This window comes from Pristis pectinata, chromosome X, assembly GCF_009764475.1.
Source record: "Pristis pectinata isolate sPriPec2 chromosome X, sPriPec2.1.pri, whole genome shotgun sequence".
Lineage (NCBI taxonomy): Eukaryota > Metazoa > Chordata > Chondrichthyes > Rhinopristiformes > Pristidae > Pristis > Pristis pectinata.
Genome location: NC_067450.1, coordinates 13,637,615 through 13,664,808, shown reverse-complemented (window position 1 = coordinate 13,664,808; position 27,194 = coordinate 13,637,615). Strand labels below are relative to the sequence as shown.

At 50.1% G+C, this 27,194-nt stretch overlaps 1 protein-coding gene across 1 annotated transcript in view; it reads left to right on the top strand.

Moving 5' to 3' along the window:
- The window catches only part of LOC127567050 (natural resistance-associated macrophage protein 2-like), an 80,259-nt gene that overhangs the window by 10,146 nt on the left and 42,919 nt on the right, over nucleotides 1-27,194 (top strand). The window contains exons 3-7 of the mRNA XM_052009715.1: nucleotides 1,538-1,662; nucleotides 6,965-7,087; nucleotides 11,003-11,122; nucleotides 15,933-16,039; nucleotides 18,847-18,917. Of these exons, the coding sequence (XP_051865675.1) occupies nucleotides 1,538-1,662; nucleotides 6,965-7,087; nucleotides 11,003-11,122; nucleotides 15,933-16,039; nucleotides 18,847-18,917 (546 nt within the window). The remainder of the gene's footprint in view (nucleotides 1-1,537; nucleotides 1,663-6,964; nucleotides 7,088-11,002; nucleotides 11,123-15,932; nucleotides 16,040-18,846; nucleotides 18,918-27,194) is intronic.

Genomic DNA, 27,194 nt, shown 5'->3' with positions numbered 1-27,194 from the left:
TCTTTGTGGGACCCGAGCACAGAAACTCTGGCTGGGGAAGCAGTGATCACATGTCTATACCACTGGGCTCAGCAGAGTGCAATCTGGGGTAGGGCCCTGGGTCAGTCTCCCCTTGCAAACCACAGAGAGCTGGAAGATTCCTTCTGAGTCAAACGGTTTGGATTTAAGTGCCACTCCACTGATGGCGGCTACAGTCCGAGTGCTGGTGAGGGGGATTAGTGGAGATAGGTACTTGCTGGACAGTATAGCCATGATGGGCCAAAGGGCCTGTTTCTGAGCTGTGTTCCTCTGTGACTCTGTGACAAGACTCCTGACCTCTGAAGAGTGGGTTGGTGTTCAACAGGGAATGCGTGTCTGATGGGAGGTGACTATTCCTCCTAACACGTCAAGCCAATTCCCCAGGTGGGGCTCCGAATCAGACTTCTGGCCTTTCGATGTTACAAAGTAACCCACAGCACATCGGTTGGACGTGAAATCAGTGGAAGCTTGTGTCCCGCTCAGCATCAAGCAGCCAGCTGAGGGTAGATTCTGTATTGTTGTCACTATTTCCACGGTGATTAGCTGAGTCAGTGCCCAACCCCTGTAACTGGGCACTCCACACTAACTCCTACACTGTACACTCATTACTCTTCGATCTAACTCCCCCTTGCTGCATGTCAGCTTCAGTCCAAAGATTTCTTGGCTGGGAACTTGGGGAACTGCAGCCTTACAAATCCCAGTCTTATGACAGCTCAGAAATTCCATTCTTTGGAAATCTTGGAAGTTTCTTGAAGTCAGAGAAACTCCGTTTAAAGAATTTGATGACAGTGGAGGAGGCGCTTGGGTAACCAAGGTGCCTTTAAACTGCTGTGCAAGGATCCAACTTGCACCCTGGGCAGCTTTCTCTGGAAGGAGCAGGGGCTGCATGTGACAGGCATCCCTCGGATCCAGGAGTCGACCCTCATCCAGGCACACAGTGTGACTGGGTGGTGGACACTGCAGCTGGTCAATCCAGTGTGCCCACTTTGTGCCACTGTCCAGAATAAACCTCGACCTCAAAGTGTCTGGAAATTTGAAAAGTGTCCTGAGAGCGCCCCGGGTTGGGAAAGGCCAAAACACCCATTGTTAACAATGAGTTTTATGTTGGTAAGAGTAGGTACAGGTTTGACCTGCTCCCTTCCTCCCCGGTACAGAGCCTTCAGTGGACACAGACGGGAAGAGTGGTGAACTCATGGGGTCCCTGTGAAAGCCGTGGGGCTGCTGTCAGTGCCCCTGAAAGGGTGAAATTGAAAGTTGACTTGGAGTTTCTGGGTGGGTTGGACTGTTTAGTTCCTGGTTGGACAAAAATGCAATCAGTACACATTGAAGCTAACGGATTTGATGCTTTCGAGCAAGGAACCCTTTGCTTTCTCCGACTTTAGATGCGCCAGCAGAATAGGAACATACGATCCCTTTAGGAGAGCTGTCGTCAGGAGAGAGGCGAAGAGGAGAGGGTGCTGAGAATTCCGGACTGCTCTGGCCTTGCTTTGTCTAAGTTGTGATCGATCTGTGTTTTCAGACAAGCCTCCCACAATGATCGACACGACTCGCAGTAGCACCAACCTGCGAGGATTGTTTGCTCCCATGGAACTGACCTTCCAAGGCGAGACGGAGGAAAAAATCCCCATCCCTGACACCCACTCGGTAAGTCTGCACATCAGTGACATCCTTTGGAGAGGGCACCTGCAGTATTTGGGGGGAACGGAACTGATTAAACAGCTGGTTGTGCCCTGTCTAGGGAGCCCATGAGAGCACAGATTAACCAGGTTCACATTCAGTGACGACCCAAGGGTCTTCTTCCTTTTGTATTATCACCCAGGGAGAAGAAAGCTCCTCCCCGACATCCCCTGCTCTCCTGTTATATAGAGTCCTGATGAGACTGCATCTGGAATACTGTGGGCAGGTCTAGCCTCCTTACCCACTGTGTTATTATGTAGTTATAATAAAGAACTACAGTTCCCAGTAGGCAATGCAAGGGGTCACATGGGGGAACTGGAAGTGGCTGTAAAAAGAGAGGGAAAGCAAATCAGTCTGGTGTTGGTTAATAAAAATGGTCAGATGTAAAACCAATGCGAAGTTTGTCTCTTGCTGAAGAACAAACAAAACACCCATGACAGGTTATCAAAATAAGAGCAGAATAAACTGGAAACACTCAACAAGTCAGGCAGCATCTGTGGAAATGTTTCAGGTCGGAGACTCTTGTGACAGAGAGAGTGCGGCAAGGGACAACAAGATTTGTCATCTGAGCAGATTGGGCCAGGGTAGATGCAGGGAAGGTATTTCCCCTGGGTGGGGTCTCTAGAACCGGGGGTGACAGGGTCAGAGTAAGGTGATGGCAATTCAGGGCAGAGAGGAAGGGAAATGTCTCCACCCAGAGGGTGTTGAATTTCCTGAACCCTTCACCCAGAATAACTGCGGTCGCTCTGTCACTGAGTATTTTCAGAGCAGAGATGGACGGGTTTTTGGATATTGAGGGAATCACTGGATCTGGGGCAAGTGCAGGAAAGTGAGGCTGAGATAAACTGTCAGCCTGGACCTTACTGAGTGGTGAAGCAGGCATCAGGGACCTCAGGGTCAACCCAGGCTCCTATTTCTTATGTTCAGTCCAGGTGGGAATTATTGTACAAAAGTCTGCTCTGTTGGTTCAAGGAATCCCAGATCACTGAGTTGCAGCAAACATCACTGGGTCAGCTGTGCTCTCAGGATGCAAGCACAAAACTGCAGTCCGTACAGGAAGCACCTCTGCGCAGCGTAGAACAGCACAGGGAGCATCTCTGGGAGATGGCTCGTGTTGTGTGGGACTGGCTCCCAGGGAAGGTTTCGGACTCTGGGTCCGATGAGCAACTGTGGTCGAGCAGTGTGTGTTGAGGTCCCCCTCAATACACACTGTGACGGGACGGCTGGAGACTTCGGCCGTGAGCCCCAGTGGTGAGCAGCTCATTCCCCTACCGTCCGGTCCGTCCCTTGGTCCGGCCACCCCTACAGACAGAGCCCCTCCCTCCACCAGTGGGGGAGTGTCCAGACTGGAAGTGACCCTGTCCCAGACTATGAATAGGTCCTGGTAAGAGACAGGCAACTCCCACAGAGCAGCACGGCTGATGCTCACCGCTGGGATCTGTGTGTCCTCCTGAAGGCAGTGTCCCTGGTGGTAAAAATATACATCACCAGTGCGCACTGTCTGGGAGGGTGCTCAGTGTTACAGGGGTCTCTGCAGGGTCCTGAGGCAGAGAGTCACCACCTGGGCACAGACACACACCAGTACCTGATCGGGAGACTCAGGACCCCCGCAGAGACCTGGTGTTCCCCGTTGCCCCAGAATAAATCGACCAGTTTCCTCTGATCTTGGTGACAAAGGAAGTGGGTGGGACCCAAGTGACCACCCGGTACCACAGCATGGAGGTCACCAGTCGGTTGATGACCAGAGCTCTGCCTCAGTAGGAAAGCACTCAGAGCAATCCTGACCAGTGCCCCAGCCGGGCAGTGGCTTTCTTCTCCTGGTCCTGCCAGTTTGGGGGCCGGGCTTCCTCAGTGGGGACCAGGTGGACTCCCAGATAGAGGTTACATGGTCCACGTAACCGGTCTCCTCTCCTCCGGCAGGGAGTCCACCCACCACTGACCTACCAAAGGTCTGGAACGTTTCTCCCAGTTGACCCTGGCAGAGGACACAGCCGAGAAAATCCCCTGGCACTCGCATATCCTCCGCAGGTCAATGGTCTGTGACCATGAGGAGCACGTTGTGGGTGTAAGCCGAGAGAACCACCTCCACACCCCATCTGTACAGAGCCAGACCTGTCAGCTACCTCCTCCGAAGACACAGGAAGGGCCCCACACAGATAGAATACAACTGTCATTGCCATAGAGTCATCTAGCACAGAAACAGGCCATTTGGCCCACAACATCCACACTCAGTGGGCACCCATCCGTACTAACCCCACCTCCCAGCACTTGGTCCGCAGCCTTCTCTACCTGGGCGATTCGAGTGCTCACCTGGACCCTCAGTAAGTACTGTCAGTGACTCTGCTTCCTCCTCTCTCCCGGACAGTGTGTTCCAGGTACTCACTGCTCTCTGGGTGAGAAAGGTCCCCCTCAGATCACCTCTACATCTCTCCCCCCTCACCCTAAATCTGTGTCCTCTCGTTTCATTCACCTCTGATATGGGGAAAAGTTTCCTTCAGTCAATCTATACCCCTCGTAATTTTATGTACCTCAGTCACATAACACAGAACATAGAACACTACAGCACAGTACAGGCCCTTCGGCCCACAATGTTGTGCCAACATTTTATCCTGCTCTAAGATCTATCTAACCCTTCCTTCCCACATAGCCCTCCATTTCTCTATCATTCATGTGTCTATCTAAGAATCTCCTAAATGTCCCTCATGTATCTGCCCCCACCACCTCTGCCGGCAGTGTGTTCCACGCACCCACCACTCTCTGTGTAAAAAACTTACCCCTGACATCCCCCTTATACCTTCCTCCAATCACCTTAAAATTATGTCCCCTCATGTTAGCCATTGTCACCCTGGGAAAAAGTCTCTGACTGTCCACTCGATCTATGCCTCTTATCATCTTGTACACCTCTATCAAGTCACCTCTCATCCTCCTCCACTCCAAAGAGAAAAGCCCTAGCTCACTCAACTTATCCTCATAAGACATGCTCTCCAATCCAGGCAATATCCTGGTAAATCTCCTCTGCACCTTCTCTAAAGCTTCCATATCCTTCCTATAATGAGGCGACCAGAACTGAACATGATACTCCATGGAACTGCAACATTACCTCACTGCTCTTGAACTCAATACCCCGACTAATGAAGGCCAACACACCATACGCCTTCTTAACAACCCTATCAACCTGCGTGGCAACCTTGAGGGATCTATGGACGTGGACCCCAAGATCCCTCTGTTCCTCCACACTGCAAGGAGTCCTGCCATTTCTTGTATTCTGCCTTCAAATTCAGTCTTGTCCCCTCTTGTCCCCACAGTCATGTCCCTTCTTAGCCTCCTCCGCCCCAGGGAGAACAGACCCAGCTTCTCCAGTCTCTCCCCATAACTGAAACGCTCCGTCCCAGGCAACACCCTGGGGAATCTCCTCTGCACCCTCTCCAGTGCAGTCACATCCTTCCTGTAGTGTGGTGACCAGAACTGTACACAGTGCTCCCACTGTGGTCTAACCAATGGTTTGTAAAGTTGGAATATGCCCTCCCTGGTTCTGGATTCTCTTCCCCAACTACTGAAGGCCAGTATGCCATTAAGCCTTCTTCACCACGTTATCTACCTGCACTGCCACCTTCAAGGATCTTTGGACCTGAACACCAAGGTCCGTCTGTTCCTCAACACTCCCTCGTACCTCACCTTTCACGGTGTATGTCCGAGCCTCATTAGTTCTCCCTAAATGCATCACCTCCCATTTATCGGGATGGAAAGCCATCTGCCGACCCTCAGCCCATTTCACCAACACATCGATATCACCCTGTGGCCTGAGACTGCCCCCCACACCATCAACAACTCCACCGATCTGTGTCATCTGTGAACTTACTGATCATGGCACTGACAGCCACATCCAAGTCATCCGTCTGGATTAGAACCATAAAGTTATACAGCACCTGTGGTACACCACTGGTCACAGGCTCCAATCAATAAAACAACCCTCCACCACCACCCTGTCTCCTATTGCCGAGCCAGTTTTGGATACAATTTGCCAACTAGCCCTGGATCCCATGGGCCCGAACCTTTTGGACGAGTGTCCCATGTCGGTCCTTGTCAAAGGCCTTACTGAAGTCCATGTAACCCATAGCTACTACACTGCTCCCATCGATACACTTAATTACCTCCTCAAAAAATTAACTCGGAACCCTGACCTCCCCACCCCCAGAGGGTGCAGGTGGGGGAGGAGGGTCTCACCGGGAATGAAGGGCGGGACATTGGAGAGGATGACCCTCTGTGTGGTGGTCTCCAGTGGGTCCACTGACAGGAAGGTCCCACCCACGGTGAGCCCCTTGCTCAGGGTCAGGGACGCTGCCCACTCGGTCTTCAGGAAGAACACGGCCTTCCCGGACATCTTAGTGGCTGGACAATGGCGGAAGGGCCGACAACCTCAGCCTTTGCCTCCACACGGGTCTCGATGTTGGGGTGGATATAAGCCTTCGTCCTGTGGTTTTCCATGAGAAACTGGAATGGTGACAGGGCCACAGGAATGGGTGCAGCTGCGGGAGGATCCCGCCACCAGATACGATGGATTGGGCATGTGGGTTGTGGACACGCCCACCCAAAGTCCATGTTCGTATAACGTAAGGAGAGGAAGGCCAGTGCCGATGTAAACTAGTCTATTGGGCTGTGGGAAGTCAGCTAAAAGCTGCTCATGCCTTGCCATGGTCCAAGCTTTAACAGAATTATCTTCACCCAGGTAGTTGGGGAGGGGAGAAGGAGCTTACTTGTGTAAAGATGAAAATCACGCTGCTCACCTCCCTGTGGAACTGGCAGCCTTCCCCAATACTCTTCATATATCCGGTCACCAACCTTATAATAACACAGGACTTCCTTCTTCCCAGGGGTAAAACCTCTTCCTCTCCTCTTTCCCACCAACAAAAGTGTTTGGAAAAGTTGTGTGTGTGTGTCCTCCACTTCCAACCTTCCCAACTCCGGCCTGCGCCTAGTTCCACACACTGATCTCTCGCTCTCACTCTTTCTCCCTTCCTCTTTCTCACTCTCTCCCTCCCTCCCTTTCTTTCTCTGACCCTTTCTCTCTCTTTCTCCCTCCTCTTCTTCTTTCCTTCCTCCCTCCCTCTTTCCTTCCTCACCCTCCCTCTCTCTCTCTTTCTCTCTCCCTTTTTTCCTTCTTTCTACCTCTTTCTCTCTCTCTCTCAGTCTCTCAGATATCAATAAATGTGTGGGGTTTAAAGTTCAGCTCTCTGGTGTCTAACTGACTGCTCTTTCTTTTTGTCTGCAGACTCGGTTTAACTTTCGAAAGCTCTGGGCCTTCACAGGGCCTGGGTTTCTGATGAGTATTGCTTACCTGGACCCAGGAAACATTGAATCTGACCTTCAGTCTGGAGCTGTGGCAGGGTTTAAGGTACATTCTTCACTCCTTTTAGGAAATTTCCCAACAGTGTTAATACTTTCCTGTAGTTGTGTACAAAAACAAAATCATCCAGTTTTAAAATTCTACCCTGAAGATCAGCAGGGTGTCTATCCAAGCTTCAGAACAAATTAGATTTGAGCAGTCATGCTGGAACTAGCTGAACGACAGCCAGCAGCTGTCCCAGGACACAGATGAAGCCAAGACATGGTCAGATGAATGTCATGGAGTTATAGAGCCCCACATCATGGAAACAGGTCCTTCGGCCCACCACGTCAATGCTGACCATCCACATCGATCCCATTTCCCAGCACTTGGTCCGTACCCTTCTCTCTCTTGGTGATTCAAGTCCTTGTTCAGATACTTCTTCAATGTTGTGAGAGTCTCTGCCTCCCCCACCCCCTCAGGTAGTGCGTTCCGCATTCCAACTGCCACCCCCCAGGGCAAAATAATCCCCCTCTAAGCCTTGAACCCCCTCACTCCAAGCCCATGCCCTCTGCTCTTAGACTTCTCCGCCACGGGGTAAAGCTTCTACCCTCCCTCGGTCTCTCCTAATTTATACCTCGAGGGCTAGAGGTGAAATGCTCTCCACTGAGAATGGAACGGCCAATTATGTTGGATGTAGGAGGTGCCGTCTGAGGGAGGAAAGCTGGGACTGCTCGACCACTCTGTGTGCCTTGCCTGCCTGGCACCTCAGAGCAGGTGCTGTCAGAGGCACAACATGCCCCAGCCCCTTGAGGGCACTGAGGCCGAAGGCCCCAGCCGCAGACCTCACAGGGCCCTGCTGTGCCAAGGGGGGGATGGAATGCTGAGGGGAAATCGGGCGCTTGGGGTGGGGTGGAGTTGAGGTGAGCCCCTGTTTCAGGGAACCACTCAGCGCCAAGAAGGTTGCGGTGAGGACGGGAGAGGGAACACAACCCACGCCACCCCCACTACCTCTTCCCGAACTGTTCCGAGTTGTCCGGGGGTCGGTGCTGCCCCCTGCAGGTCCTGGTCCTTTGGAACTGGTGCTTGTCAGGGCTTGGTGTCCAAATCTCCAGTGGGAAAGTCATTCACATCAGGAGCAGGTACATGAGATCTGGCTGGAATGCCTGACCGTTGGCATTTTCTTCATGTCCTGGGTTCTGTGAGCTGCCAGCATTTATTGCCTATCCCCAATTGCCCTTGAGAAGGTGATGGTAGGCCATCTTCCAGTGAACGTGCCCCACAGTTCCAGGATGTAGACCATGTGACGGCGATGTTTCCAAGTCAGGATGGGGTGTGGCTTTGCGGGGAACCTGCAGGTAGGAGAGGTTGTGGGCTGGGTGGTGACACTGCACTGCATCTCTCGATAGTGCGTACTACAGTCCCAGGACATGGAGACACAGGAGACCACAGATGCTGGAATCTAGAGCAAAAATCAAGATACTGGGGGAACTCAGCGGGTCAGGCAGCATCTGTGGGGGGAAATGGACAGTCAACATTTTTGGGTCGAGACCCTTCACCTGGACTGACTCAATCAAGTCACTTTCAAGGACCTATGTACCTGCACCCCTCAGTCTCTCTGTTCTACAACACTCCCCAGGGCCCTGCCGTTCACTGTGTGCGTCCTGCCCTGGTTTAGCTTCCCAAAATGCATCACTTCACACTTGTCGGAGTTAAACTCCATCTGCCATTCCTTGGCCCACTTCCCCAGCTGATCCCGATCCTGTTGTAACCTTGGACAACCTTCGTCACTGTCCACCACACCACCAGTTTTGGTGTCATCCACAAACTTACTAACCGTGCCACCTACATCCTCATCCGAACCGTTAATATAGATGACAAACAACAGAGGACCCAGCACCGATCCCTGCGGCACACCACTGCTCACAGGCCTCCAGTCTGAAAAACACCCCTCCACTCCCACCCTCTGCCTCCCACCACCAAGGCAGTTTTGTATCCAATTGACGAGCTCACCCTGGATCCCATGTGACCTAAACTTCCAGACCAGCCCTCCATGTGAGCCTTATCAAAGGCCTTGCTAAAGTCCACGTAGACAACATTTACTACCCTGCCTTCGTCCATCCTGTTGGTCACCTCTTCAAAAAACTCAATCAACTTTGAGAGACAAGATTTCCCACGCACAAAGCCGTGGTGACTCTCCCCAATCAGTCCCTGCCTTTCCAAATGCAGGTAGATCTTGTCTCTCAGAATCCCCTCCAGTAACTTCCCCACCACTGATGTTAGGCTCACCGGCCTGTAGTTCCCTGGCTTGTCCTTGCAACCCTTCTTAAATAAAGGCACAACATTACCCACCCTCTGGTCTTCTGGTACCTCACTGTGGTAAAGGAAGATACAAAAATCTCTGCCAGGATCACAGCAATTTCTTTCCCAGCTTCCCACAATGTCCTGGGATACACTTGGTCAGGCCCTGGGGTTTTATTCACCTTTATGCCCTTCAAGACTACCAACACCTGCTCCTTCATAACGTGCATATGTTTCAGGATATCACTGTTCTTCCCTGAATCCCCTCCAGTAACTTCCCCACCACTGATGTTAGGCTCACCGGCCTGTAGTTCCCTGGCTTGTCCTTGCAGCCCTTCTTAAATAAAGGCACAACATTACCCACCCTCCAGTCTTCCGGTACCTGTGGCTAACGATGATACAAATATCTCCACAAGGGGCCCCAGCAATTTTTGCCCTTGCTTCCCATGTGACAGGCACCCCATCTACCACCATTCACTCACTCCACCACTGACACACAGGAGCAGCAGTTTGTACCATCTACAGGATGCACTGCAGCGACTCACCATGACTGCTTAGGCAGCACCTTCCAAACCCACCACCTATACCAGCTAGAAGGACAAGGGCAGCAGAAGCACGAGGAACACCGCCCCCTGGGAGTTGCCCTCCGAGCCACACACCGTTCTGACTTGGAAATATATCGCCGTTCCTTCACCATCGCTGGGTCAAAGTCCTGGAACTCCCTCCCTAACAGCACTGTGGGTATATCCACACCTCAAGGACTGCAGCAGTTCAAGAAGGCAGCTCACCCCCACCTTCTCAAGGGGCAACTCGGGATGGGCAATAAATGCTGGCTCAGCCTGCGAAGCCCACATCCCTTGAATGGATATAAAACCCTCCAGTGTCTGTCCTGCTGTTCCAGCTCTGGACTGGGCTCACCTGCAGCTGCTGGCCCAAGTGACTGCGTCTTGAGAAAGGGGGGGATCTCCCAGGATTGTGCAATCACGTTCACAGTGAACAGCACTCCGAGATCGGGAAACAGTCCCCTGGTTCTTTGAGGTCATACGTACCCTTTCTTTGCAAGTGCAATTCAGTCACTGTGGAAGGGAGGGCTTATACTGTTACCTGTGCGTTATACCTGAAGGAAGAATAGGGACCAAACAACGAGTAAACCAACTAACACAGCCCCACAAGTTCACCACCTGTTAGCACAGAAACAGGCTCTTCGGCCCACCGAGTCTGTGCTGACCATCAATCGCCCAGTTATGTTAATCTCATTTCATTCTCCCCACATCCCCATCAACTCCCCCCCAGATTCTACCCCTCACTCACACACTGGGGGCAATTTACAGCGGCCAATTAACCCACCGACCCCCAACATCTTTGGGATGTGGGAGGAAAACAGAGCACCCGGGGGAAACCCTCGTGGCCACAGGGAGAACGTGCAAACTCCACACAGACAGCGCCGGAGGTCGGGATCAAACGCAGGTCTCTGGCGCTGTGAGGTAATGGCTCTACCCGCTGTACCACAGTGTCATCCCTGTTGCTGGGTTTCACAGCTGCATTGACAGCAAGTGCAGGCCGTTTGTATACATGGCAAGGAATCCAAGGCATGTGATATAAAACCATATTTTGAGGTGTTTGCAAAGTTTGGTTGATAACCTGCTGGACTTGCCTTGCTTTTTCTTTCGGATATTTCTTCAGATTCTCTGGGTCTTGCTGTTGGCCACCATCATCGGCCTCATGTTACAGAGGCTCTCGGCTCGCTTAGGGGTTGTAAGTGGCATGCAGTTGGCTGAGGTCTGTCGCAGGAAGTATCCAAAGGTGCGTGTCAGAGTTCTAAACGTCTCCACCAAGTAACACCTACGTTTTACACGTATTTTCATCCATATTAAGGGGGCAAAGATGCATTAACTGATGTTGTGAGGGTGCTTCGGGGCACAAATGGGGAAATGTGTTGTGATCCTGCCGGTCTGCACACAACACTAAAATGGTGTCTTGCACAAAGCAGCACACGTTTGAACTGGTGGATGGTGAGACTTTTACTCAATGTTTGAACACATTCAGCACTGCTCTTATGGTAAAGTAAAAGACACAAAGGAAATCTAGGGCCTGAAAGCACGTACCACCAGGCTCAAGGACAGCTTCTATCCCAATAAGACTATTGAACAGTTCCCTAGTACAGTAAGATGGACTCTTGACCTCACAATCTACCTTGTCGTGACTTTGCACCTCGTTGTCTAGCTGCACTGCACTTTCTCTGTAACTGTTATACTTCTGCATTCTGTCTTGTTTACCCTGTACTACCTCAATGCAATGTGTAATGGATTGATCTGTATCAACGGTATGCAAGACAAGTTTTTCACTGTACCTCGGTACAAGTGACAATAATAAACCCATACCAATACCAATACCACAATGTTGTGCTGAACTAATTGAGCTAATGACACCTAATCCATTCTGCCTGCACACGGTCCATATCCCTCCATTCTCTGCACACTCAAGAGCCTCTTAAAACCCTCTATCGTATCTGCCTCCAACCACCCCCCCCAATCACCCCTGGCAGCACATTCCAGGCACCCACCGCTCTCTGTGTAAAAAAACTTGCCCAGCACATCTCCTCTGAACTTTCCCCCTCTCACCTTAAATGCACGCCCTCCAGGATGAGACGTTTCGACCCTGGGAAAAGACAACACTGTCTACTCTATCTGTGCCTCTCACAGCATAGGAATAGTGAGAGTTCAGGACAAACATGTTCTTGTAAAGGTGAAAGGTAAGGACAGCAAGTCCAGGAACCCTGGACGTCAAGGGATATTGAGGGTTGGATAAAGGAAGCATATGCTAGGTGTAGACAACTTAAAACAGGCCCTTCAGAAGTATAGAATGTGTCCGTGGATCACTTAAAAAGGAACAGAAAACAGAACACTGGAAGAACTCAGCAGGTCAAGCAGCATCTGTGGAGATAAAAGGTGTCTTGATCTTTTGGGTCAAGCCCTTGCGTCAGGACTGAGAGGGAAGAGGGAAGAATGTACAGCAGTACAAATGGGGGTGGGACACAGGCTGGTAGGTGACTGGTGGAGCCAGATGGGGAGGCGATGATGGGCGGATGGAACCAGGTGGGAGAAAGAGAGGAGGAGGGTATGGGAAGGGTGAACAAAGGGAGAGAGACCTGGCTGGACAGGTGAGTGTATGTGGGAGAGAACACCGGGGCTGTGGGTTACCTGGAATTGCAAAATTCAATGTTCATACCATTGGGCTATAAGCTTCCCAAACAGAACACAAGATGTTGGGGTACACTTAAGAAAGAAATCAGGAGGGCAAAAGGAGGACACGGTTGATGCGGTAAATGGGAATCCTAAGACTGGTAATTGGTAATTTGGTTTATCATTGTCACATGTACCGAGATACAGTGAAAACCTTTTCATTGCATGCTATCCAGCAGATCGTTCCATACATAAGTACATCGAGGTAGTACAATGGAAAACAGAATATAGTGTTACAGTTACAGAGAAAGTGCAGTGCAGGCAGACAAATAAAGTGCAAGGGCCACAATGAGGTAGATTGGGAGATCAAGAGTTCATTTTTATCGTATAAGAGGTCCATTCAAGAGTCTTATAAAACCGGGGTAGAAGCTGTCCTTGAGCCTGGGGGTACACGTTTTCAAGCTTTTGTATCTTCTGCCTGATGGGTGAGGGGAGAAGAGAGAATGACCAGGGTGGGTGTGGTCTTTGATTATGTTGGCTGCTTTCCCAAGGCAGTGGAAAGTGTGGACAGAGTCCATGGAGGGGAGGCCGGTTTCCGTGATGTTCTGGGCTGTGTCCACAACTCTTTGCAGTGTCTTGCAATCCCGGGCAGAGCAGTTGCCGTACCAGGCCGTGATGCATCCAGATAGGATGCTTTCTATGGTGCATTTGCAAAAATTGGTGAGGGTCATCAGGGACATGCCAAATTTCTGAGGAAGTAGAGGTGCTATTGAGCTTTCTTGGCCATAGAGTCTACATGGTTGGACTAGGACAAGCTATTGGTGATATTTACACCTTGGAATTTGAAGTTCTCAACCATCTCCACATCAGCACCATTGATACAGACAGGGGTGTGTACTCCACCCCGCTCCCTGAAGTCAATGACCAGCTCTTTTGTTTTGCTGACATTGAGAGAAAGGCTGTTGTCATGACACCATGTCACTAAACTCTCTATCTCCTTCCTGTGCTCTGACTCATCATTATTTGAGATACGGCCCACTACGGTGATGTCATCTGCAAATTTGTAGATGGAGTTAGAGCAGAATCTGGCCACACAGTCGTGAGTGTATAGAGGGTAGAGTAGAGGGCTGAGGACGCAGCCTTGTGGGGCACCAGTGTTGAGAATAATCGTGCCGGAGGTATTGCTGCCTATCCTCACCAATTGCAGTCTGCTGGTCAGAAAGTCAAGGATCCAGTTGCAGGGGGAGGTGTTGAGTCCTAGATCTCGGAGTTTGGAGATGAGTTTGTTTCTATAATAAAGATTCTACAAGTATATTAAGGGCAAAAGAGTAACTCAGGTGAGAATAGGTCCTCTTAAGGACCAATGTGGCCATCTACGTGTGGAACCACAGTAGGTGGACGGGGTCTTAAATGAACATTTCACTTCTGTATTTATTATGGAGAAGGGCATAAAGGTGAATAAATCCCCAAGGTCTGACCAAGTGTATCCCAGGACATTGTGGGAAGCTGGGGAAGAAATTGCTGTAATCCTGGCAGAGATTTTTGTATCTTCCTTTACCACAGTGAGGTACCGGAAGACCAGAGGGTGGGTAATGTTGTGCCTTTATTTAAGAAGGGTTGCAAGGACAAGCCAGGGAACTACAGGCCGGTGAGCCTAACATCAGTGGTGGGGAAGTTACTGGAGGGGATTCTGAGAGACAGGATCTACCTGCATTTGGAAAGGCAAGGACTGATTAGGGAGAGTCAGCGTGGCTTAGTGCGTGGGAAATCTTGTCTCTTGAAGTTGATTGAGTTTTTTGAAGAGGTGACCAACAGGATGGACGAAGGCAGGGTGGTAGATGTTGTCTACATGGACTTTAACAAGGCCTTTGATAAGGTCCCACATGTAGGCTGGTCTGGAAAGTTAGGTCACATGGGATCCAGGGTGAGCTCATCAATTGGATACAAAACTGCCTTGGTGGTGGGAGGCAGAGGGTGGGAGTGGAGGGGTGTTTCTCAGACTGGAGGCCTGTGACCAGTGGTGTGCCGCAGGGATCGGTGCTGGGTCCTCTGTTGTTTGTCATCTATATTAACGGTTCGGATGAGAATGTAGGTGGCACGGTTAGTAAGTTTGTGGATGACACCAAAACTGGTGGTGTGGTGGACAGTGAAGAAGGTTGTCCAAGGTTACAACAGGATCGGGATCAGCTGGGGAAGTGGGCCAAGGAATGGCAGATGGAGTTTAACTCGGACAAGTGTGAAGTGATGCATTTTGGGAAGTTAAACAGGGGCAGGACGCACACAGTGAACGGCAGGGCCCTGGGGAGTGTTGTAGAACAGGGAGACCCAGGGGTACAGGTACATAGTTCCCTGAATGTGGTGACACAGGTAGACAGGGTGGGGAAGAAGGTGTATGGTACACTTGCCCTCATTGGATGGGGCATTGAGTGCAGGAGTTGGGAGGTTACTCTGCAGTTGTTCAAGTTGTTGCTTAGGCCACAGCTGAAGTAGTGTGTGCAATTCTGGTCAGCGCACTGTAGGAAGGACACCTAGAGAGGGGGCAGAAAGGATTCACCACAATGTTGCCGGGACTGGAGGGCTGGAGTTATCAGGAGAGGCCAGGACTGTTTTCCCTGCAGCGTAGGAGGCTGAGGGGTGACCTTATAGAGGTTTATAAAACCATGAGTGGCATGGATAGGGCAGATAGTCACACTCTTTCCCAGAGTAGGGGAGTCCAAATTTAGAGGGTGGAGGTTTAAGGTGAGAGGGGAAAGACTTAAAGGGAACCTGAGGTGCAGGTTTTTCACCCAGAGGGTGGTGGGGATGTGGAACGAGCTGCCAGAGGAAGTGGTAGAGGCGGGTACAATTCCAACATTTAAAAGACAATTGGACAGGTAATATGGATCGGAAAGGTTTAAAGGGATATGGGCCAAACGCGGGCAAATGGGATTAGCTTAGACAGGCATGGACGAGCTGGGCCAAAGGGCCTGTTTCTGTATAACTCCATGACTCAATGAACCTAGTTGGTAGAATGGTCAGAGCAACGGCAGATGGAATTATTCCTGAGAAGTGTGAGTGAGGTGATGCATTTTAGAAGGACAGACAAGGGGTAGGGCATACAGAATGAACGGTAGGGCCCGAGGGAGTATTGAAGAACAAAGGAACCTTGGTGTACATGCAAAAGATAGTTTGGGGAATTGATATGAAAAACCAGGAGTGTTGCTTCAAGTTCTTCTCTGCGTGTAGCAATGTGGGCCCCAGAACCAAACTTGTGCAAGGTCTGCTTTGGACTGGTACCAGGAGGTTGCTCTTCACCCTGACTGCCCTGTGACCTGCGTGAACGTGTCCCCAGAGCCGTTGTCTGTTAGAGTTCACTCAGCTGTATCGGATCGCCACACCGATCCGATGACCCTGGCTCCAGACTAACGCTTGGCATCTTGTGAATGTTCCAGGTCCCCCGGATTGTGCTCTGGCTGATGGTGGAACTGGCGATCATCGGCTCAGACATGCAGGAAGTGATCGGATCGGCCATCGCTCTGAACCTGCTCTCTGTCGGAAGGTAGAATGCAGCCACTCTGGGTTCACCGGTCTGTATTCGGTACTGATTGGCACATTCCGGTTGTCCAGTGTGACTCAGGAAGCGTGGTGGGGGTTGATCTCCACAAAGTCTTTCCACTCATTCATCTACATCTTGGCCAGCATGGACACGCGTGGGCCGAAGGGCCTTTTTCTGTGCTGGACAACTCTATGACTCTTTGGCTTCATTCACTAACCGTGGCAAAAGATTCATGGAATAACAATAACCCAAGTAGCATTAGGTTTCAGCGTCTGATCCACCGAGTGAGTAGGAAAGCCACACGAAGAAGGGAAGTTGTCTGACCAACAATGTAGTCTTACCACTTGTACAGTCTCCCTCCTGAATTCACCCTTCTATAGCACCACCGTCTCCACTGCACGGTGACATTGTCATATCCCACAGTGTACAATCTGCCCATCTTTTGGCTATCTCTCTCATGAACAGACTCCAGCCATTCAATGGCTCCTGCCGTTCCCCAGTCACCAACCTTCCCACAATACTGGGTTCTGCCCCAGTAACAGACGCTTGATTAATTGCCAATTGATAAACATGGGTTCTTCCGAAACGATAGGGGCCCCAGTAATTGGATTCTCTCCAATGGACCTCATCAGCAGGAGGCTCTCATCCATTTCACCCAACAGCAAGTTTTCCCAGTAATAATCTCATTGTATCAGAGTCATCGAGTCACAGAGAGATGCAGCAAGGAACCAGGCCCTTCAACCCATCCAGTCCTGCGCTATCAACCAGCCATTTACGCTGTTCTTACATTAATACCTCTTCTTATTCTCCCCACATCCCCATCAACTTCCCCCACAGTCTAAAACCCAGCCACACACCAGGGGGACAATTTACAGTGGCCAATTAACCCACCGACCCGCACGTCGCTGGGATGTGGGAGGAAACCGGAGCACCTGGGGGGAAACCCACACAGTCACAGGGAGAATGTGCAAACTCCACACACAGACAGTGCCGGAGGTTGGGATTGAAGCCAGGTTTCTGGAGCTGTGAGGCAGTGTCACTGCACCTGCCCTATATTCCAATTACATTACAAGTTCCCTGTAAATCCGTCCCCCAGTAAAAAACTTCCCTCATAATTCAATCTTTGCAGTAAATGTCTCCCTCCCACATTAATGATGTCTCGACAGTACACAGTCTCACTCTAATGCAGTCTCGCAGCAATTCTCATGCAGCAATTTTCTTGCAGCAATGCAGTCATGCAGCAATTGTCTCACAACTGCGCCAGCTCGCAAAAGCACCATCTTGCCGCCATAGTCTAGCCATAATATTCTCGCGACAATGCAATCATTCAGTTGTACTCTAACAGCGCTGTAATCTCAGAGCAATGCAGTTTTGCGGTGATAGTCTTATTGCAATACTCTCTTGTCAATGCGGTAATTATCATGCTGCAATGTGGCCTTAATATAATACATTTGCGCCAATGCAAAATTGCAACAATACAGTCTCACACAATGTCTGAAAGCAATGTAGCCTTGTTATAATAGTCTTGCAGCAATGCAGAAATGTAGCAATAGTCTTGCACAATGTCTTTGCAGCAACGCATACTTGCAGTGATAGCTTTGCAGCAATGTGCTCTCGGGTACAGTCTCACAGTAATGCACACTCATGGTAATAAGTTATGCAGTCTTTTAGAAATGGTCTGGCAGCAATACAATTTTGCAGCAACAGTCTCACTATATTGCAGTCTCATAACAGTATAGTCCTGCAGCAGTGTAGTCATAATCTTGCAGAAATGCAGTCTTGCAGCAATGAAATCTCAAAATAGTATTTTCATAACAGTGCAACCACAGCAGTGCAGTCTTGTGGTTATGCAGTTTTACAGTAATAGTCTCAGCAACATCAGGTTAAAGCAATGCAGTACAGCAGAACTAGTTTTCAAACAATGCAGCCTTGCTTTAATAGCCTCATGGCAGTGTATTCCTTCAGTAATACTGCCTTGCAGCAATAGTTTCACAGTAATAGTCTCACAGCATTGCATTCTTAGCAGTGATAGTTTTGGAATAACAGTCACTCAATAGTCTTGCAGCAGTGCAGTCTTGCAGCAATGATCTTGGAGCAATGCAGTCTCAAAGTAACAGTCTCACAGCAACAGCTTGCAGCAACACTTTGATACACTCTTAGTAATAATAAGGGACCTGAGGGACAACTTTTTCACCCAGCGTTATGTGGAACGAGCTGCCAGAGGAGGTGGTAGAGGTGGGTACAATTACAATGGTTAAATGACATTTGGACAGGTACATGGATAGGAAAGGTTTAGAGGGATACGGGCCAAACACAAATAAATGGGACTAGCTTAGGTAGACATCTTGGCTGGCATGGACCATTTGGGCTGAAGGACCTGTTTCCATGCTGTATAATTCTATGACTGACTCCCTACACAAACACATGCCACCACACTGATAGACTCTCAGTGAAGGAGTCTGCCAGTAGTGTCACACAGCTACACACACCACCTCAGTGCTGCAGTTTCTGATTAATATGTGTGAAATGTTACTTGGAGCAGAGAACGGCACAGTGTTCTAGGAAATGTGAGGCATTGCTTTAGCTTCCTCCGAAACTGTACGTGGCGTGGCTATGTACAGCAGCTGCTGACTTACCACATTAAAACTAAACAGCTTCTGCGGTAACTGTGCTCCAAGTTTTGACTTCTTAGAAAGTAAGGTTTTGCAGCTGATCTTCACAGGTTTTGCTGTGTTAGTGGGTAGGGGTCAGTGTCCTGAGCCACAGAAGAGTGAACAGTTCGTCTAACCACCTGCTCTCTCTGTGTTTAGGATTCCCCTGTGGGGCGGAGTAATTATAACGATTGCAGACACGTTTTTCTTCCTCTTCTTGGATAAATATGGTAAGTTTGATGTCATTTGTATGAGTTTGCCAAAAGGAGATTGCAGAATGTGTAATAATATTGGTGTTGAACAGTTATTATTGCTTTAAGGATTGTGTTGTGTGACTACTTGCTCTCTGGGCTGCAACAGTATGAATAATGGGTTCCAGAGGCAGTCCCACACGACTTTGGGATGTGGGAGGAAACCGGAGCACCCGGAGGAAACCTTCACAGTCACCGGGAGAACGTGCAAACGTCACACAGACAGCACCTGAGATTCGGATCGAACCCGGGTCACGAGCTGTGAGGCAGCAGCACTACCCGCTGCACCACTGAGCCGCCCATTTGGCTGGATGAGTGCACTTATCCAGGCGAGTGAGGAGTTGGGAAGGGAAATCGCAAGTGGGAACTTTACTAGAGGTCTTTGAGGGTGTAACCAGCGGGGTGGATGAAGGCGAACTGGTAGATGTGATGTATTTAGATTTCCAGAAGGTATGAAAAGAGAGAGCCTGTGGCATTAGCACTAATATATCAGCATGGATGAAGGAGCAGCAATCTCACAGAAAACAGTGTCAGGATACGTGGGTCATTTTCAGATTACCAAGCTGTAACTAGTGGGATGCCACAGATATCACAGTGCTGGGGCCTCAGCCATTTACAGTCAGTATCCATGATTAGTCAAAGTTTGCTGACCTGGGAAAGGTAGTTGTGAAAAGGATGCAAAGATCCTGCAAAGGGATACAGAGAGGTGAAGAGAGTGGCCAAGAACTCGGCAGTTGGAGTATAATGTGGGAAAAGTGTGAGGTGATCCATTTTGGTGGTGAGAATCTTGTTTAAATGGAGAGAAACTACATACGGTGTCCTACAGTGAGTTCTGGGGGGGTCCTTGTACATGAAGCAACGAGAGTTTCCTGCAGCAGGTAGTGAGGACTGCGAACGGAATGCTGGCCCTTATTTTGAATGGGTTGGAGCATCGAAGCAGGGACAACCTGCTGCAACTGTACAGGGCACTAGTGAGACCTCACTTCGAGTTCTCTCTGCCGTTTTTGTCTCCTTATTCAAGGAATCAGTGCAGAGAGGCTTCTCTGGGTCAATTACTGGAAGTAATTGGTAAATTGGTTTATTATTGCCACATGTACCAAGGTACAGTGAAAAACTTTGCTTTGCGTGCCATCCATACAGATCATCATTACACAGTGCATTGAGGTAGTACAAAGGGAAAACAACAACAGAATGCAGAATATAGTGTTACAATTACAGAGAAAGTGCAGTGCAGGCAGACAATAAGGTGCAAGGTCTTAGTCACAGAATGTAGATTTAAAAGAGCAGAATGATTACAACAGAAATAATGAGTAGATCTGCAGAGAGCAGCTTGCAATGAATTGCCACGCTCCGGTGCCATCACGAGGGAAGGTTGAGGTGATTCGGTTTATTGGTTTAGATCAACAAAGTCAATAAGAGGTTGAAACAGGTAAGATTCTGAGGGGGCTCAAAGAGTAGATGCTCCTTTTCATTCATATTTCAACGTGTAGGCACCACTCTCAAGGGCAGCGTTTATTGCCCATCCTTAGTTGCCCTCAAGAAGGTGGAGGTGAGCCACAGTGAAGGTGCTCCCACGGTGCTGTTGGGGAGGGAGCTCCAGGGTTTACACCCAGTGACAATGAAGGAACGGTGATAGATTTCCCAGTCAGGACGGTGTGTGACTGGGAGGGGAACCTGCAGGTGGTGGTGCTCCCCTGCACCTGCCGCCCTTGTCCTTCTGGGTGGCAGAGGTCACAGGTTTGGGAGGTGCTGTCGGAGTAGCCTGGGTGAGTAACTGCAGTGCATTTCAGAGACGGTGCACACTGCAGCCACTGTGCGCCGGTGGTGGAGGGAGGGAGTGTTTAGGGGGTGGGTACGATAAGATAAGATAAGGTATCCTTATTAGTCACATGTACATTGAAACACACAGTGAACTGCACCTTTTGCGTAGAGTGTTCTGGGGGCAGCCTGCAAGTGTCACCACACTTCTGGCATCAACATAGCATACCCACAACTTCCTAACCTGTACGTCTTTGGAATGTGGGAGGAAACCGGAGCACCCGGAGGAAACCCACGCAGACACGGGGAGAACGTACGAATTCCTTACAGACAGTGGCCGAAATTGAACCTGGGTCGCTGGTGCTGTAATAGCATTACGCTAACTGCTACACTACCGTGATGGGGTGCTGATCAAAGGAGTTGCTTTGTCCTGGGTAGTTCATGCTTCTTGGCAGTTGCTGGAGCTGGAGTCACCCAGGCCAGTGGAGGGTGTCCCATCACACTCCTGACTAGTGCCTTGTAGATTGTAGAAAGGCCTTGGGGTGTCCAGAGGTGAGTCACTCACCACAGGATCCCCACCCTCTGACCTGCTCCCATAGCCACAGGATTTATGTGGCTGGTCAAGTTGAGTTTCTGGTCACTGGTGACCAGAATGCTGAGTGTTTCAACTCTCTCTTGTTGGAGATGGTCAATCCCTGGCACTTCTGTGGCACAATGTTACTTGCCACCTCTAGCCCATGCCTGAAAGTTGTCCAGGTCTTGCTACATGCAGGCCATGGGCTGCTTCATCTGCTGAGGAACTGTGAATGGAACTGAACACTGTGCATCATCAGTGAACATCCCCACTTCTGACCTTCTGATGGAAGGAAGGTCACTGATGAAGGTGGTTGGGCCCAGGGCAGTGCCCTGAGGGACTCCTGCAGTGACGTCCTGGGGCTGGGACAATGGACCAGCAACACCCACACCCATCTTCCTTTGTGACTTCACCCACTGGAGTGTTTCCCCTTGGCGCCCATTGACTTCAGTTTTAGGGCTCAAGCACTGCCCTGATGGCGAGGGCCATCACTCTCACCTCACCTCTGGAGTTCAGCTCTTTGGTCCGTGTTGGGACCCAGGCTGGGATCAGGTCTGGAAGGTGAATGGTCCAGGAAAAGCACAGACTGGGCATGAATAAGCAGCTTGCTGGTGAGTAAGTGCCACTGACACCACTGTCGACAACAGCTTTCACATTTTGCTGACGATTGAGTGTAGACAGACTGGATGTGTCCTTCCTGTGCTGGGACGTACCTGGGCGATTTTCCACATTGTCAGGGAGATGCCAGTGTTGTATCTGTCCTCGAACAGCTCGGCCAGAGACACATTCAGTTCTGGAGCACAGCTGTCCAGTACCACAGCTCTCCAGTACCACAGCTGGGATGGTGTCTGGTCCTGTAGCCTTTACTGTATCCGGTGCCCTCAGCTGTTATCACGTGGAGGGAATCGAACCGACTGGAGACTGGTTCCTGTGTCGGTGGGGATCTCAGGAGGGAGCTGAGACAGATTGTCCACTCACCACTTCTGACCGAACACGGGTGTGAATCCTTCCGCCCTGTCCCCAGCACCCACACACTGGGTCCCACCGTCACTGAGGACAGGGACGCCCTCCCATTAACTGATATCTCCACTGGTGACGGTACCCGCAACGAGTGGACATAGTTTGCACATTTCAGGCAGAAAGGAGAAATTTCTTTGCTCAGAGGTCTGTGAATCTCTGGAATTCTCTGCCTCAGAGAACTATGAAGGTCGAATCATTGAATACGTTCCAAGCTGCAATGGACAGAGCTTTGGTCTGTAGGGGAGTCAAGGGGTCGTAGGGTCTGTGCAGGAAAGTGGAACCGAGGCCAAGATCCAATCAGCCATGAGCTGATTGACCGGTAGTAGGGGCACAAAGGGTCGAATGACTCACTCCTACTCCTGTTATGTTCTTATGTGTTCTAAAGTCTTCATCAATATCATGCTTGAACAGAGAGCAGATGTGCCTTCACGGAGAAGGTAGTGGTTTACTTAGGCCCACAAGTGGATGAAAATTAAATAGGATGAAGCCCAGAAGTGACACTGAGCTCCAGTCGTTCATCTAACACTTTGGCCTGACCTCACCACAGTGCTCACGTTGAAAGAAAGGTGACCTGTAGGAGTGGGGAACAATCAGCAAGTGATCTACAACCCTGTGCAACAGCTCAGTCGTGAGTCCATTTGGTTACATCAGGACACTAACCATGAGCTAACACTTGCTAACTCAGCAATCTGTAATCAAAATGCTGCAAACACTCAGCAGGTCAGGCAGCATCTGTGGAGGGAGAAACAGTTCATGTTTCAAGTCTGAGACCCTTCATCAGAACTGAAGTTAGAAATGAGAACATGGAAGATACAGCACAAAAACAAGCCCCTCAGTGATCACTGAGTGGAACAGACCGCCATCACAAACCATCAGTGCTGACCCTTTAAAGGGGCCAAGTACCTTTAGAACATAGAACAGAAAACTGTACAGCACAGGACAGGCCCTTCGGCCCACAATGTCTGTGCCAACAATGACGCCAATTCAAACTACACATCTACCTGCACATGGTACCTACCTCAACCACTTCCTCTGGCAGCTCATTTTCTTTTAATAATAAACGTTTATTCACTAAAAGCACTACAGAAGGCAACCAGTGTCAATACACTACATCGAATACAGAAAAGAAGAAACTACGCAACGACATACTACGGGTAGAGAATGCAAACTAATACTAACGAAACACACACGCGACGCTACACCCGTTAACGCGACACGCGACCCTTCAAATAAGAATCGCACTCGTACCGTCCACGACACACGTGATCCCCTGAGGGGCCCACCGAGCGCGGAACTCGGCTAGGGTGCCCGCAGGAACCGCGTGCTCCCTCTCTAAACGCACCCACGCGCGCACATAAGCGCGGAAGACGGGCAGGCAGGCAGACCTGCCGGTACCCTCGGCCGCCCGCCGCCGCGTCCCATGGATGGCCAGCTTGGCCAGGCCCAGCAGGAGACCCACCAGGAGATCCTCCGCGTGCCCTGCCCCGCGCCGCACCTGGTGCCCGTAAACCAACAGCGTCGGGCTGCAGTGCAGCCAGAACCTAAGCAGCAGCCCCCTCAGGTAGGCAAAGAGGGGCTGCAACCTCTCGCACTCCGCGTACGCGTGGTACACCGTCTCCTCCCGGCCGCAGAAGTGACAGGCAGCTGGGGTGTCGGTGAACAGGCTCAAAAATCAGTTGCACGGCACGGCCCGGTGCAACACCCTCCACCCCAGGTCCCCGATGTACAGCGGGAGGACTCCCGCGTAGAGAGACCTCCACCAGGGACCCTCTGGCAGCTCATTCCATGTACAGGCCATCCTCGATGTAAAGAAGTTGCCCCTCAGGTCCCCTTTTACCTTAAACCTGTGCCCTCTAGGTTTTGATTCCCCAACCCTGGGAAAAAGACTGAGTGCATTCACCTGATCTTGAAGTTGTACAAGACATTGGTGAGACAGCACTTGGGGTAATTTGTACAGTTTTGGTCACTCTGCCATAGGAAAAGCATCATTATGCTGGAAAGAGTGCAGAAAAGATTCCTGAGGATGTTGCCAGGACTTGAGGGCCTGGGTTACAGGGAGAGGTTGGGCAAGCGAGGACTTTGTTCCTTGGAATGTCGGAGACTGAGGCGTGACCTTATAAGAGGTGTATAAAATCATGAGGGGTATAGATAGGGTGAATGCACTCAGTCTTTTTCCCAGAAAAGGGGAACTAAAAACTAGAGGGCATGGGTTTAAGGTGAGAGGTGAAAAATTTAAGAGGGACCTGAGAGGCAACTTCTTCACACAGAGTGTTGTGTATGTGGACCGAGCTGCCAGAGGAAGTGTGTGAGGCAGGTACATTAGCAACATTTAGAAGAGAGTTGGACAGGTACGTGGATAGGAAATGTTTAGAGCGATATGGGACAAATGCGGGCAAAATGGACTGGCTTGGGGGCACCATGGTCAACATGGACAAGTTGGGCCGAAGGGCCTGTTTCTGTGCTGTATTACTCTATGACCCTATCCATGCAACTCATGATCATTGACTTCAGGAAATGGGGCGGTGTACATGCACCTGTCTACATCAATGGTGCTGAGGTCGAGAGGGTTGAGAGCTTCAAGTTCTTGGGAGTGAACATCACCAACATCCTGTCCTGGTCAAATCATGTAGATGCCACGGCCAAGAAAGCTCACCAGCGCCTCTACTTCCTCAGAGGCTAAAGAAATTTAGTTTGTCCCCTTTGACTCTCACCAACTTTTACCAATGCACCATAGAAAGCATCCTATCTGGATGTATCATGGCTTGGTACGGCAACTGCTCTGCCCAGGACCGCAAGAAGCTGCAGAGAGTTGTGGACACAGCCCAGTGCATCACGGACACCAGCCTCCCCTCCTTGGACTCTGTCTTTACCTCTCGCTGCCTTGGTGTAGCAGCCAGCATAATCAAAGACCCCACCCACCCAGGACATTTTCTCTTCTCTCCTCTTCCATTGGGTAGAAGATACAGGTGCCTGAGGGCACATACCACCAGACTTAAGGACAGCTTCTACCCCACTGTGATAAGACTATTGAACGGTTCCCTTACACGATGAGATGGACTCTGACCTCACGATCTACCTTGTTGTGACCTTGCACCTTATTGCACTGCACTTTCTCTGTAGCTGTGACACTTTACTCTGTACTGTTACTGTTTTTACCTGTACTACATCAATGCACTTTGTACTAACTCAATGTAACTGCACTGTGTAATGAATTGACCTGTACGATCGGTATGCAAGACAAGATTTTCACTGTACCTCGGTACAAGTGACAATAATAAACCAATACTAATGTTATAAACCTCTATCAGGTCACTCCACAGTCTCCTACGTTCCAGGGAATAAATAGATTTCCAATCAGTAATGGAATGAAGGATTAGAACAAAGAATAGTACAGCACAGGAATAGGCCCTTTGGCCCACAATGTCTGTGCCAAACATGATGCTGAATTAAACCAGATCTCTTCTACCTGCATGTGGCCTCTACATCCCTCCATTCCCTGTGCGTCTATCTAAATGGCTCTTAAATGTTGCTACCTTCTTTATTTCTACCATTGCCCCTGGCAGCCCGTTCCAGGCACCCACCGCTCTCTGTGTAAAAAACTTGCCTCATAAATCTCCTTTGAACCTTCCCTCTCTCACCTTAAACCTCTGCCCTCTAGTATTTGACATTTCCACCCTGGGAACAAGATTCTGACTGACTACCCTACCTATGCCTCTCATAATTTTAGATATTTCTATCAGGTCTCCCCTCAGCCCCTGACGTTCCAGAGAAAACAACTTAAGTTTGGCCAACTTCTCCTGATAGCTAATACTCTCTAATCCAGGCAGCATCCCGGTGAACCTCCTCTGCACCCTCTCCAAAGCCTCCCCATCCTACCTGTAATGCAGTGACCAGAACTGTCCACAGTGCTGCAAATGTGGCCTAACCAAAGTTTTATACAGCTGCAACATAACTTACCAACTTTTATACTCAACGCCCTGACCAACGAAAACAGGTATACCGTACACCTCCTTTACCAGCCTGTCTACTTGTGTTGCCATTTTCAGGGAGCTATGGATTTGCACCCCAAGGTCCCTCGGTACATCAATGCTCCCAAGGATCCTGCCATTTACTGTGTACTTTCCTCTTACATTTGACCTCCCAAAGTGCAACACCTCACACTTGCCCGGATTAAACTCCATCTGCCATTTCTCTGCCCACATCTCCAACAGGTCTACATCCTGCTGAATCCTTTGACAACCTTCCTCACTATCCACACTCTGCCAATTTTTGAGTTAGCTGCAAACTTATGAAGAGGGAGGGGTGGAGAGAACGAAGGGAAGGTTTGTAGTTGGGCAGAGACCAGAGGAGACTGAGAGACACAAGTGGTGGTGGAGCGGCTGGGAGAGGGTGGGGAAGGTGCGTGTGAAGAAGGTATGATGAGGAGGAGATAAGATCACTATTACAGCGCCAGCGATCGGGGTTCAATTCCCGTCACTGTCTGCAAGGAGTTTGTACGTTCTCCCGTGTCTGCGTGGGTTTCCTCCGGGTGCTCCGGTTTCCTCCCACATTGCAAAGACGTACGGATTAGGTTAATTTGGGTTTAAAATGGGCGGCGCGGACTCGTTGGGCCGGAAGGGCCTGTTACCACGCTGTAAATAAAAAAAAAGATCAGATATCTTTACTAGTCACATGTACATCGAAACACACAGTGAAATGCAGCTTTTGCGCAGAGTTTTCTGGGAGCAGCCCGCAAGTGTCGCCACGCTTCCGGCGCCAACGTAGCATGCCCACAACTTCCTAACCCGTACATCTTTGGAATGTGGGAGGAAACCAGAGCACCCGGAGGAAACCCACACAGACATGGGGAGAACGTACAAACTCCTTACAGACAGCGGCGGAAATTGAACCCGGGTCGCTGGCGC